The 13,316-nt window shown below is 36.3% G+C and overlaps 1 protein-coding gene across 7 annotated transcripts in view; it reads left to right on the top strand.

Annotated features, from left to right (window-relative positions):
- The window catches only part of SPATA6 (spermatogenesis associated 6), a 45,930-nt gene that overhangs the window by 18,608 nt on the left and 14,006 nt on the right, over window positions 1–13,316 (top strand). For all 7 annotated transcript variants that reach the window (XM_039319864.1, XM_039319868.1, XM_039319862.1 and 4 more), the window contains 4 exons: window positions 1,338–1,378; window positions 3,027–3,208; window positions 11,113–11,212; window positions 12,242–12,360. In XM_039319864.1, the coding sequence (XP_039175798.1) occupies window positions 1,338–1,378; window positions 3,027–3,208; window positions 11,113–11,212; window positions 12,242–12,360 (442 nt within the window). The remainder of the gene's footprint in view (window positions 1–1,337; window positions 1,379–3,026; window positions 3,209–11,112; window positions 11,213–12,241; window positions 12,361–13,316) is intronic.

The following is a 13,316-nucleotide window of genomic DNA, read 5'->3' on the forward strand; positions in this document are numbered from 1 at the left end:
TAGTTGTACAATTGTCTTCTGTTGATCAAAATATGTTTCTATAAGACAGTAATTAATGCTAGGTGGAATAAAATTGTACCTAACAACTATCCCAAAGGTCGTTGTTTTCAGTGATAGAATACATTTGTGATTATTTATTAAGGGTATGGCATACAATGTCAGGGAAACCTACAAATGCTAGACACAATGCAGTCCTGACAGCCTAAATTGCCAGTTTATTTTGTTCAGTACTTGTCTCCCTATTCTTAGTACACCCCAGGGGGGCGAGGCAGCTTATATCAGCTGAGGTTTCAGGTTGCTGGCTTTTCTGAATTCCTGGTCTCACCTCACCTCGCCTCATGTTGCATTGCTTCACTTCCGGGCAAGTCACGCATCAGCTTCTGCTCTCTGCACATACGAATGCAGCTAGGTTTTTCCCACTGACGTACCCAATTATCTACTTGCAATATTACATGTTTTCAAACTGCTGGGTGGCCATGAGTCAGGGAATGAGCAGCGGGAGCTTAAGCGGTTTCGCGGAGCTGGCCTCAAACCGCTGGAGTGCAAACCATTTCTGGCCAGCATTTCCAACGTCATTAAGTCGCTGTGCCACTGTGTCCCCACATTCAAACCTAGAATGCTGTTTTATTTGAGTCCTAATAATTTCAGAGCTGTATTCTTCCTGATCAGATCTCCTGCCTGGCAATATGCAAGAAATCTATGCAGGCGTTGAAGAAGAACTTGGAATAGGAATTGCAATTGGCAAGCAAAAATATATTGTTCTTCTTTCTGGATTCATTTGGCTCCTCCTACTGAAAATGAGTACAACCCTTGCCTATTCCAAGTTCCTCTTCAGTTGTCATACCTGGGTCCCATATACATCAAAACAGAATTTTGGGCAGCCTCCTCTCAGATGTTGGAGTGGGAAAGCACGTTCAGATGTTTATAGCTTAGTAGGATGGGAAGAAGTCTCTGAAATCTCCTGAGTTTTCAGGTGTATTGTGATGGTAGTTTGTTTTAAGAGTAGACATCAAAAAAAGAAAAATATGGGTGTTATTGAGAAAAATATTTCAGAAATAATGACTTGGAGCCAGAGGCTCTTGTATCAGTTTGAATAATGATGTCACAAATGTAAATTATCTCATTATCTAAATACTAGTTTATGTGCTTTATTACAATTAAGACTGTAGTATTCAAGCACACCAGTGTTCTCAGTTTAAAGGTTTAAATGATTGTACTTTTTCAAAATACTTTGTGTATTTTTTGAAAAATGACTTTATATCTAAATATTCTACTACTAATATCTTATCATTGTAAATAAAAATTCTTTAATTTTACTAACTTTTTTTCTTTTTAAGATCCTAGTCTGCTTGGCAGTTACAGACCCAAAAATACTAAAGTAAGTACAGAAACAGAATATTTCATTAACTGTAAGATGACCTCCAAGGTCCCTTCCAACTTTACTACTATTACCTCTTATAATCCTTTGATTTTCTGCACAGTATTGTCATTGTCACCTGCTTTATCAGCGAGTATATGTTTGAGTTAAGATATGAAAAATTCACGAACTTAAAGGACATTTTTTATTTCTTGATTGAACATCTGAAACACTCAAACCTATCAAAATAGTAGAATGAAAGGATTGGAACTTGGAAATCATAGCCAAATCCCTACCTAGTTGAGGAATCCTTTACTGTATCATTCCTAGCAGGTGAACTCAAGCCTTTGTTTAAGCACAACTACTATCTTCTGAAATAATTCATTATTGAGCAGTTTCATATCTTTAGGAATATTTTCCTTATGCCCAACTGAAATCTACTTCATTATAATTAAAACCCATTGTTTATTTCATGTCACCTTGAGAGAAACATATCTAGAGCTTCCAACTATAACTCATAAGAATTATTCCAGGCTCTTTATGATCTTGGCACTCTCTATATGCAGGAGTATGCAGGGCCATTCTAGAAACACAGTTCCTCAAACTAAACAAAAGATTCTAGGTGTGGTCAGAGCAATGCAAATCTTTATACATATTACTGCCCAATACAGTCCTCCCCATACTTGGTGTTTTTTATTTGTTCTGCTCAATTGTAGGATATTGCATTTGCCCTTGTTGAAATTCATCTTGATAGTCTTTGCCCACTTATTTCCCTATTGCCTAAAACAGTGATGGCGAACCTGTGGCACGTGTGCCAGAGGCGGCACTCAGAGCCCTCTCTGTGGGCACACTTGCCTCCGCCACCAGCTCATGCAGGTCCATTAGGCCACTGCTGGCGCCTGGATCGGCAGTCCCACCTACCACAAAGGAGGTGAAGCAGCTGGCTAGCAAGCTCAAGTAGAGGTGGTAAAGCATGCCCCCATGCACTTGCTGGCCTCTGTGTGTGGGGGCTGATGGTGTCAGGCAGCAGCTGCTCCTGCCTCACCTTGCCCTGCAGCAATGGCACCCCCACACTACCCCCTGCCTCACCCCGCAGGATGAGCCTCCTGTCCACCACCCCACCCACCAGAGACCCCCTGGATCTCCCCCAATACTGCCCAGGCCCCACAGGCATCTCCCCATGAACAACATGAAGATGGCCATGCCCACCCCGGCCACGCCCATTCAGTCTACCATGAACATCACAGCCACGCCCACCCAGTGGGCCACACCCCTCGCCCCCCAAGGGTACCACAATGCTGATGCAGCCCTGACACTTTGTGATAAATAATTGAGTTTTGGGTTGTGGTTTGGGCACTTGGTCTCTAAAAGATTCGCCATCACTGACCTAAAACAAAGAAATATATCCAACTTTTTGTATAAAACAATTAAATATCATAAATTTGAAATTTGTAGTAAAAATGTTAAATTACGTGATTTGACAGAAAAAATAGCATTGGCGATGGAAAGAATTGAATTTCTTATGTTTCATTTCTGCCTCTGCAATCATCCTAATATATTATGAAATGTATTTGTTACATTGTTAACAATAGATTTAACTAAGGGATTAACTGTATCTTCTACAAAGATCATTTGGAGGGTTTTTTTGTGTGTGTGTGTTTCTAAACAGATTATTGGATCGCATCATGAGAAACACTTTGATTGTTTTCCTGACACCTATGATGAGCACTTGATCACAAAAATGAGCAGTAGGCAGGTTTATTCAGATCGTCTATTAATACATTCAGCACCTGCATCGTTGCAGAATTTTTTTTCAACTCCTGTGATAAATCGCTCATCTCTTAGAGAAAGGTAATGACACATATTTTTGGAAAATTTAAAATAGTATGCTGTCTTCATGTTTATCCTGAATTTTCAGTGTTTAAGTTGGAATGTACTTTAATCAGGGTCTTACTTTTTAAGTATATTGGCCATTGTTTAAAATCTGGCATGGCAATCAGTAAAAAATTAAGTTTGAATTATACCTAATTTATTCCAATACAGCAGTACATGAATCAACATTGGTATTTAATCAACATTAATTTATCAGTGAAAAGTAGATAAATTCCTTATTAGCAATATGTACTATTAGGCTACGGAGCACCTGACAAATAACAGGCTGTACAGGTCAGCCACTGTTATTTCCAAATGCCTTTTATTCAAATATATGCATCAATCTGCCACAGTTTGATACCCTTAATATAGGAGTTCTCATATTGTGAGTTGTAGCTCCTTTGTTGCAAACAAATTTGATTGTGGACATTAATGGGGGGGGGGCTTTGATAAATTACTTCCACTTAAGTGGACAAGCCAGCTGTTTTTCTGTATTCTTTGAATGATTATTTGGTTGTCACAGTACCAGCCTCTATCTGGAGTAAACCTAAGGCTCCAAGATCTCTGAATTCTGCTGCTACACATTCCACTTGCAAGTCCCATCAATTGCAGCTGCCTTTTTTTCCCTGTCTTTCCTTCTCCCCCAGTGGACCAGCAACTAAAAGCCTTGAATTCTGATGATTACAGCAACTAGGACATAAAACAGTTGAAGCAGAATTTGGGTTTTAAGGATTTTATTCTACAATGGCAGTTCTCAATATCAGGGATGCCAAAGACAATTAATAGAAGAGAGCCTTTAAATGGTGGAAATAACAGCCTTTAGATGCTGTTCCATTGTTGGGAGAAAGAAGAAGGCAAGTGGTGGAAAAAGAAGGTGGTGACAGAGGAGGTGATGAGCAAAATGGAGAGCAGCACATTGGAAACTTCTTAGAAATCCAAAGTCTATCCTGGACAACATATGCTACATAGAAAACCAAAACAATCAGCTGGAGAATAAAATAGACAGTCAGGTTTTCCAAGCAGAGCTTGGAGCTTGGACATGGTATGGGCAGACCTGGTGGCTTATACGCAGAGTAATCTAGTAATTTTATTTATCATTTAAATGAATAAGACAAATTATTTATTATTTTAGGGATTATGGTACCACAAAGTTTGGGGGCCACCACCTTAAGAAGTACTGAGCTATCCTGGTCCACATAGAATAAACTGAAATAACAGAAGCTGAGGTTTCATTTCAGTGTTATTTCAAGATTCATTTCAGTCTGTACCTTTTATCATGTAAATATATATACTATCTCATGCAGAATGTATCCTCAGCTTGGTTTGGGACTTGCATTCCAGATTTTAACAGCACCACAGCTCTTCTTGTTACTGTGCCTCCACTTAGGGAATGTTAGAAATAGAATTTGCCTCTGAACTCAGTACCAAAATATTTTTTGTAAACACAAGATGCATTCATTGTATTTTAGGATGATCCAGATACCAGAAAGAATTCTGCAATCCATTCTTAATGTGCCAGTTTTTCTGTATGGTAGCAAATTATGACAGTACTGCTTTTTAACTACTCTGATATTCTGGACCTTTCACACAATGCATAGAGTACCAGCAATAATGCATAAGATCTGTATTTTTTTTTCCTTAATCCCAAATGGTTGAGAGACAAGGAAGACTGCAAATCATATATTGTCTGACATGAAACATGAGTTATTTCCAGTTTAAGAGAAATGAAAATGTCTTTGCTGATGGATATAAACCCATTTTAAAATTAGAGTAATTCTTTATAGATGGTAGCAGGGAGAAAATTCATACTTTGACTCTTTACTTCACCCTTTTTCCATTTTGTATTTCCCTGATCACTAAATTAGTATTAAAAATTAATACAGTATTATTTATTTGTTTGTTTTAATGTATATAATTGTCCTTGAGTTTGGATACTTACTGTGTGTTCTTATTTTTCTTCATTGTGAGACTTGGTTGCTGGCACATGGCTACAAAGGCAGCCTGAGATTTATTTGCTTTCAAACCCCTTCTTCAATATTCCTTTCTACTCTTTGTGATCTACCAGTATCTTTTCTTTGTTATTAGGTTCAGAGACTTGATAGTCATGTAATTTTCAAAGCTTTTCAGTTCTTTTTTCTTGGTTGCTTTATGATTTTAAAAGAAGGTTGCCAAAGATTCTAAGAACTACATTGCTATAAAATCATGCTATTCTTTACTATTTATTCATGTATTTATTTATTAATTACAGTAATTTCTAGCGGATTAACTTTCTCAGTATTAGGTAACATTACTTGATAATTGATAGAGTATAGAGTAAGAAAGATACAGCTCATCACAGTTACTCTTGATCTTTACTGTTTGTCTGTTATGGTTCATCAGAACTTGATCTTGTCTGTTAGAAGGTAAAACAATAGATCTTTAAAGTATTTTTGGAGAAATTAATTTCTCAATATATGAATCAGAGTCTCCCACCTAATTTATATTCAAAGTACTCTAAGATATTTGTCAGAACAAACATAATGATCTTATTTGAAATCACTCTTGAATCTCCATTTATATAATACCTCAAAGCATGAAGCACATTTTCAATTCTCTATATACACATGCACACGCGCACACACAGGCAATTCAAAGAAGTTAAAAAAGAGAGGAAGAAAAGAAGGGGAGGGGAGGAATTTTTAAAGGTACAGCTAAAGATACAATCTAAAAAATGTATATTGTATAATTTTTCACATAAATGAGGTAATTCTCCAAATTGTAAGTTACCATTAAACTTTTCCTTAGAAGCAAGGACTAATATCATGCTTGCAAATAGACTTGTACTAGCTTATTAAAAAAAAAAACATATCAAATGAGTTGTTACCTGTTAGTGAAGGTAAGATGCTCAAAGAGTTTAGAAGAAAGATAGTGGGTCAATTGATTGCTATAGAAAAGTGGTTGAAAGATATAGAACAATTAAGCTGAAATCTTGTTTTTCATTATTGTTCTCAAGTATCTTAGGTCAGAAGTCCCCAACCTTTTGGGCACCAAGGACCAGTTACGTAGAGAGAGTTTTTTCCATGGACCAGTGGAGGCATGGTTTTGTATGCTACCTGCAACCCGTAGATGGGGCTTTGCCTGTTTGTGCAGCCCGGTTGCTGGCATGCTGCGGCCCGGTACCGGTCCACGGACTAGGGTTTGGGGACCCCTGTCTTAGGTCACTTGCATTTATTTTATTGAAGTTAGCCATTCACCTTGATTTTTATTGGTATTTTCTGGATAAATAGCTGAGTGAGACTTACTGTTCAAAATACTTAGGACTTTTCAGTATAAGTCTTGCTTATAAGGTTGATAATTATAATTGATAATTATAAGTTGATAATTTTTTTATGTAAACTCTTGTTGTCGTAGTAAGTAACCAATTAGGTAAGAAAGATTTTAAGGAAAATACAGTCCTTTATTCTCCACCTGCCACCTTACTCACTTAAAAAAGAAAAAAATGGGCAAGGCAACTTTTTCCTCTCAGTGGCAGAGAAAAACTGCAATTGGGCAAGAAAATGGCTTGTTTGTTCTCCTGCTAGAAGCATTTATAAGAAATCTTTTTTCACTTATGTTTTCACACTAAAAGGGTAACATGTAAGTCATGCCTATCTTCAACAGAAAATGAGTATTTTATACAATAAATATTTGAAACAGTCTATTTTTGTTACAAATTGTACATTTCTACATAGTATGGTATTAATTTCAGCTATGCATTAGAGTAATTCATAGATCATTTCTCAACATATAGTTCCACTATTCAGGGTGAATTCACATAACCCACCTGCTTTTTGTTAGCTCCTTTACAGTTAAGTCTTTTGGGTGCAGAAATGTGAGCCCTGCTGAGTTCAGTGGAACTTACAATTGTGTATAGCATTGCTGTCTTAATGCGTTAAATTCAAGCTTGTTTCGCTGTTGAGTTCTCAAAAATTCATTTTAGCTATTTCAGTCATAGAGCAATTTCTTTTTAGCTATAGAGTAATCTCTTTTCACCAGACTCCACAATAGTTGTTTGCACTGTAGACGTGCATCTGTTCCTGTACTACCGGTATATTGATTTTTTTCCCCATATGGTAGTTTGTCCTTGTATGTGGACTTTCTTTTTCTTCTCAGCACAAATCCTCTGCATTTGAAAATGATAGATACTTCATGGAAGCCATAGATGTATGGTTGAACCTGAGAGGTTCTTTTGAAAGAGGAAAGGAGTTAATAAAGAACCACAGTGTTTTGCAAAATATATTTGTAATAATTTTGCAGTTTTCGTGCTAATAAACAAGCAAGTAAGCATTTGTTTGAAATTCCCTGTGCTTTGTGCCTATTTATATAGTAGTACTGAGTTGGGAGTGAAATTCATTGAAATGAAGTGGAATTTAGATGAGTGTAGACAAACATAAAACTGTGTTCTATAATTCTTCATTTTGTATTTACAGATAAGGAAGAGTTAAGTTTAGGAACATACGTTTTCTTCATTTTTTTCCATTTTTTGTGCAATTTTTTAAAATCATACCTACAAAAAAGAACAATGTTTTAGTTACAGTACAGTTATCAGATACAATAGTTCATAATGTTGATTTCTGTAAATATTGCAACTTTGAAATAAATTATGAGCAGTCTTCTGTTGAACTGGCTTAGTCTAGGCCAGTGATGGCGAACCTTTTAGACACCAAGTGCCCCAAAACTGCCTCGCCTGCCCTGCCCCCGCCCCACCCATCTGCAGGGCCACTTACCGCCTCCACGGCCCGCTGTAGCAGATCACTCAGGCAGCCCTGCAGTGCAATGGCAGCCACACCTACCGCCCGTGCCCGCAGGATCATCTGCACATGATGGGGCACAAGGGCGGAGTCTTGTCCCTGCTGCCCAACTGCCATGTCTTTGGCTACGCTGCTCCGTGAGGGCCGCACCCAGGGACGACTCTCCTCCCAGGAGGGGCTACTGGTGAGGAAGGGGCTATGGGGGGAGGTGGGGCTGGGGCGACGGCGCACGTGCCCACAGAGAGGGCTCTGAGTGCCACCTCTGGCATGCATGCCATAGGTTTGCCACCACTGTTCTAGGCCATGTCCTATATATGCGTAATCCTTGTTTAGCAACCCAATTATGATTGGCAATTTGTTAAGCCAAGCAGTCACTAAATGAAAAGATCACAATTTTACTATCTTACTTCAGCTTTACTTTACTTTGCAGCCTATGAAAATCATACATGTGAGAACTCACAAAGTTACTTTTTCATCACCACTATAACTGCTTAAACGAGGCAGTCGCTAAATGAGGAATCCATATATAAAATATTTATATAATGTATAGGAGTCAATAACAATTTAAATAGATATAAAATGTTGCTAGTAGCAAAGAAAATTGAAACCATAACAGAAATAATAGTTGTAGAGGTTTGTTTTGTTTTGTCAAAGTAAAGTCAGTAAAATAATATATTCCAGCAGCACTGATAATGTCATAATCCTGTTTTTAAGATCTAGATAGTGATAACCAATTGTTGTTAGAGTCTTTCCATTATTATTACTTTTATTTATAATTTTTAAAATACAGTTTGAATATCAATTTCTGAAAATGTCTTCTATAGTCTTTAAGAATATAACACATGATGTGTTGTTACAACATACAGCTTTTTTGTATGGTGACCTGTGCATGGTATACATGCTACCATAATGATTTAAAGGGTTGCTTAGTTTTTCTATTTTCTAAAATTATATGTTTAAAAAGTAACAGAGATTAGTCTAGTCTAGTCTAGTCTAGTCTAGTCTAGTCTAGTCTAGTCTAGTATAGTATAGTATAGTATAGTATAGTATAGTATAGTATAGTGCTATGTATATATGTGATATAAGTGATATAAATATTTTCATTAATATAAGTAAACATTCATTTAAAAAGGTTATCTTAAATAATACCTAGTAATGCTTGTTTCCCTTAAGAAGATTGAGGACAAAGTGATCAGTAAACATTTCTTAAGCTATAGCGCACACTAGTGGATTTTTTTGTCATTTCAGGAAAAAATAAACATTTTATAGAAAAGGATTTTTGTATCATACATTAGAAAATTATGTCTGCTTAAGTCATGTACATATCATAGAATTGCAGCATGTACAAAGTGGAAGGGATATTATAAGCCATCTGGTTAAACTCTATTGCAGGTGTCCACTAAGCCATTGGTGATGTTTGGCTTTCTTGCTCTTTTTATTAAAATCTCTACCAAGGTGGATCCACGATACTTTTAGCAGATTATTTTACTGCTAACCAGTTTTTGGCATCAGAAAATGTTGCCTAATATTCAACTTGCATGTTCTTTTAAAAAAATTAATTCACTCATCTTTGTTCTGTCTTTGGTTTTAAAAAGAATAGAGCTTTCCAATCCTGAATTGATATGTTTGATCTTTCTGTAGGTCCTTATATTTGTCACCATTGAATAGCAACTAGTCAAAATAAATTTGAACTGTGAACTTATTCTCTTAAAATGTTGATCAATCCCACTAATATCATTACAGGGTTAATAAATATCAGTTTAGTTCCATCTTCTATGTCAGAAGTCCCCAACCTTTTGGGCATCAGGGACTGATTCTGTGGAGAGAGGTTTTTCTGCGGACCGGATGGAGCATGGTTTTATGTACTGCCTGCATTCCATGGATGGGGCTTTGCTTGTTTGCGCAGACTGGTTTCTGGCATGCCACAGACCAGTACCGGTCCACGGACTGGGGGTTGGGGACCCCTGTTCTATGTTATTTGTAAAGTTGAATGGCATAGGATGGAGGACTACTCTTGTGGAACCTCATCGATACACCTTTCCTGAAAAATGGAAAATAAATTTCAAGCACTTTTTGAATGCAACTGAGCCAGTTAAAAATCCACTAAAATCCACTAAACTGTAGTAACTTGCATGTATCTATTTTGGCCACAAGTGAAGATAGAGTGTGAGTGAGTGAGAGTGAAGATAGCCTTAAAGAAGGAATTCAGTTGCCATGAGATAAACACCCACTTAGCCCTGAAAAGGAAAATGGGGTGAAAAAAACCCTCAAGATTGCCCTACCTTAAGTCTCTTTGATATAAAGGCAGAAAGAAATTCTGTCAAGTTTTCAGGATATTGTTAATGTACTCTGCATCAGTGAAGAATTTCAATAGATCATGTGGAGTCTGTTTCCTGATCTGGCCTTGACACAAAGATACAATATAATCCACTGTATTTATGCTTTACCAAAGTCAAACAGCAGTAGCTCCACAACATTTCATGGTCTAATTAAGCTAGTTGATTTATCATAAAAAAGGATATGATCAGCTGACATAGTTTATTATTGACAAACCTAAGAAGTTAATGATAGTATTCTTTTTTAAACACTTGCATATAAGTCTATAGTTTCTTGGATTCTCCTGCTTTCCCTTTTTTGATATTAGGACTATTGCTAATTTCTGCTCTTCTGGTATATTAACTAACTTATTTTTATTCTATGTAATACTGTTCTGATACTATAGTGACAAATATGGGAGGAGTGAGAGTAACCACCTGTAGTATGCATTTGTAGTTATAAAAGTATATGCTAAAAAAAAAGTATATGCTACATATTATTAGAATTAATAATATCCAGCCCTCTCTTCCCACAATGGCCAAGTAGGTACATTTATAAAGTGCAGTTGCACTCTTCTGTTTATCATCCTCTCCAGTTGATACTAAGAGATATAACCTCTTTCTTTCTAAAAATAATATTTGGCCATGATAACAAATAGCTATTGATAGCTTTATCTTTCATATGCATCTATAAAAGTGAAAATAATGTATTGTACCCATTTCCAAATACTAACCCATGCTCATAATTTAAAATCTTCATATAAAGTGTTCTAATTTATTATTTTATTTTTTAATTTAGGTTTTATACAGGTTGGAACACACCAGTAAATGGGGATGAGATTCATAAACGAGTGAAAAGTATTTTAAGAACGCACAGTGCAAGGCAAAGGCTAACATTTGTAAGTTTGAGAATCAATAGGCATCTCTTTTCCTTCCTTAGGTTTTAAGCAATAAGGCTTAGCAACCATTTCATGCAATTGCTAAGCCTTCAGCGATAGCACACAGAGGTTCACTATTCAGCTTGCTGGTTCCTTCAGGCATTCCAGATTCCTCTCTCTGGATGCTAAGAACATTCTTAGCATCCAGACATTCTCTCTGGGATGAGACAACTTTTAAGGAAACATCTTTCCCATTCTAAAGCACTATTCAATGCTATCTGGACTAGAAGGGCTATGTCTCTTGCTTTGTGTCAAATTTTAGAGAGAGAAAAGAAATGCATTTAGACAAAAGGGAAATGGATCTATTGCAAGTTTGGATCATTGCAAGTATCAGCATAACGGCATGTTTAGAATTGGTAGCTGAATCTCATCCTTAGGCAGCTGGATTTTCTCTGTTTTCAATTATAAGATTCTTCTCTTCATCAGTTCATACAGAAGCCATGAATAAGAGACATAGAGCGTATCCACTTTAGGAACTGGAAGACCATTCACATTTGAAAAGGGGACGATAATTCCATTGCTGAGATTTGTGCAACCTTATCCTCTCAATATTTCTTTGATAAAGTAACTCGGGAAGAATCTTGTTTTCTGTGAAAGGGAGATTATCAAGAAATTGCTAATGAGGCATACAGTGAGGGATTCTACATTTTTCAGCTTTTTGATTAAGAGTAAATAGAAATAGTTCATTTTCTATGAATTATTCAGAAGTGCTTTTCATTTCTAGTTTGATATCTAGGTAAAAGTTTTCTTTGTGGATTTCTGATATAGCATAGTAAATTGTTTCTAATTATTAAAATATATGATGTAGGTTTTAATTAATGTTCACATGTATTCTATTAGTAACTTAAATCCTATAAAAGTCATGTTACTATCCCTATATTGCTGGGGAAGGCTTAAACTTAAAATAGCTTAAATACTTTTTCAAAAGTAAGTAATATGTTTTGACTATCAGATAAAATTATTGGGTTTTTTTTAATCTTTATTTCTTAGGATGAGACTTCTTTGTCAAAGGAAGAATCTGCTAAGACAAGAGACTCCACTGGGACAAGAGATTTCAGAAAAAGAGATGTTTCACATACAGATTCTTTAAACAGTAATTTTCAGAACAGGTAAGATTCCCCTCTTCCCATTATTCCTTCCCCCCCCCCCAGTTCTCAGTCCAACCCCAGATTGTCTCCGACATAACTTTAGACCTTATGTGTTTAATATTATGTGCATACTATAGCTATTAGAAACTAAATTTAAATACCTTCTTGCACTAATTCCATGCAAGTCATTTGTGCTTGATATTTAGCGTGTTTGAACCATGGTACAATCCAAAGTGAACCTTTGTGGATTTTAGCAGATGTAATTTTCTGCCTTTTTGCTTCCTCCTACATAACATTAATGGCATAACAGCCATTGTATCGTTGTAGCTTTCCATGTCAGTGATATAACTGGGATAACTTAATGCCCAAAATTATATCAGATGTGCCTGTGATGCAGGTCATCCTTATATTACTAAAACTTCTGAGTGCTGTGTCTTTGTGTGTATAAATAAAAGCCATACTACTATCATGTAGGGCTCTTTATAATGAATTGATGTCACTCTAAGAATAGACTCTTTACTGTTATATGGTATATAACAAGCTATACTCACTCACACTGTTGAGCCATTTAAACTAGTATCAATTACAATGGTTAACAGTGACATTCAGAATTTTAGGCTGGAGCTTTTCCAATCACTGTTGTATACCAGGAATTGAACCAGGGATTATTATTTTTTTTTTGGCATGCAGAGTTTGTACTTACCATTATATTAAAGTTTCTCCTTTTAACTGAGAACCTAATCCATATTTTGATGTTACCAACCATTCACATATTCTGAATTTTTCTGTAACCCATACATATATATTCTGATGGAGTCAATTTGGGAGGTACAATACACGAATAAAGAATTTGCAACTCTTAAGTGATACAACATCATTGAGAATAATTGACTTTGAAATGCTAATATTCAAGTAAGGTCAGATACTGATGGGTTTGTCCCATCTCTAGACCAGTCAACGAGTTGGGAAATGAGGAG

Source organism: Crotalus tigris, unplaced genomic scaffold, assembly GCF_016545835.1.
Source record: "Crotalus tigris isolate CLP2741 ecotype Arizona unplaced genomic scaffold, ASM1654583v1 scf7180000023617.9722795, whole genome shotgun sequence".
Lineage (NCBI taxonomy): Eukaryota > Metazoa > Chordata > Lepidosauria > Squamata > Viperidae > Crotalus > Crotalus tigris.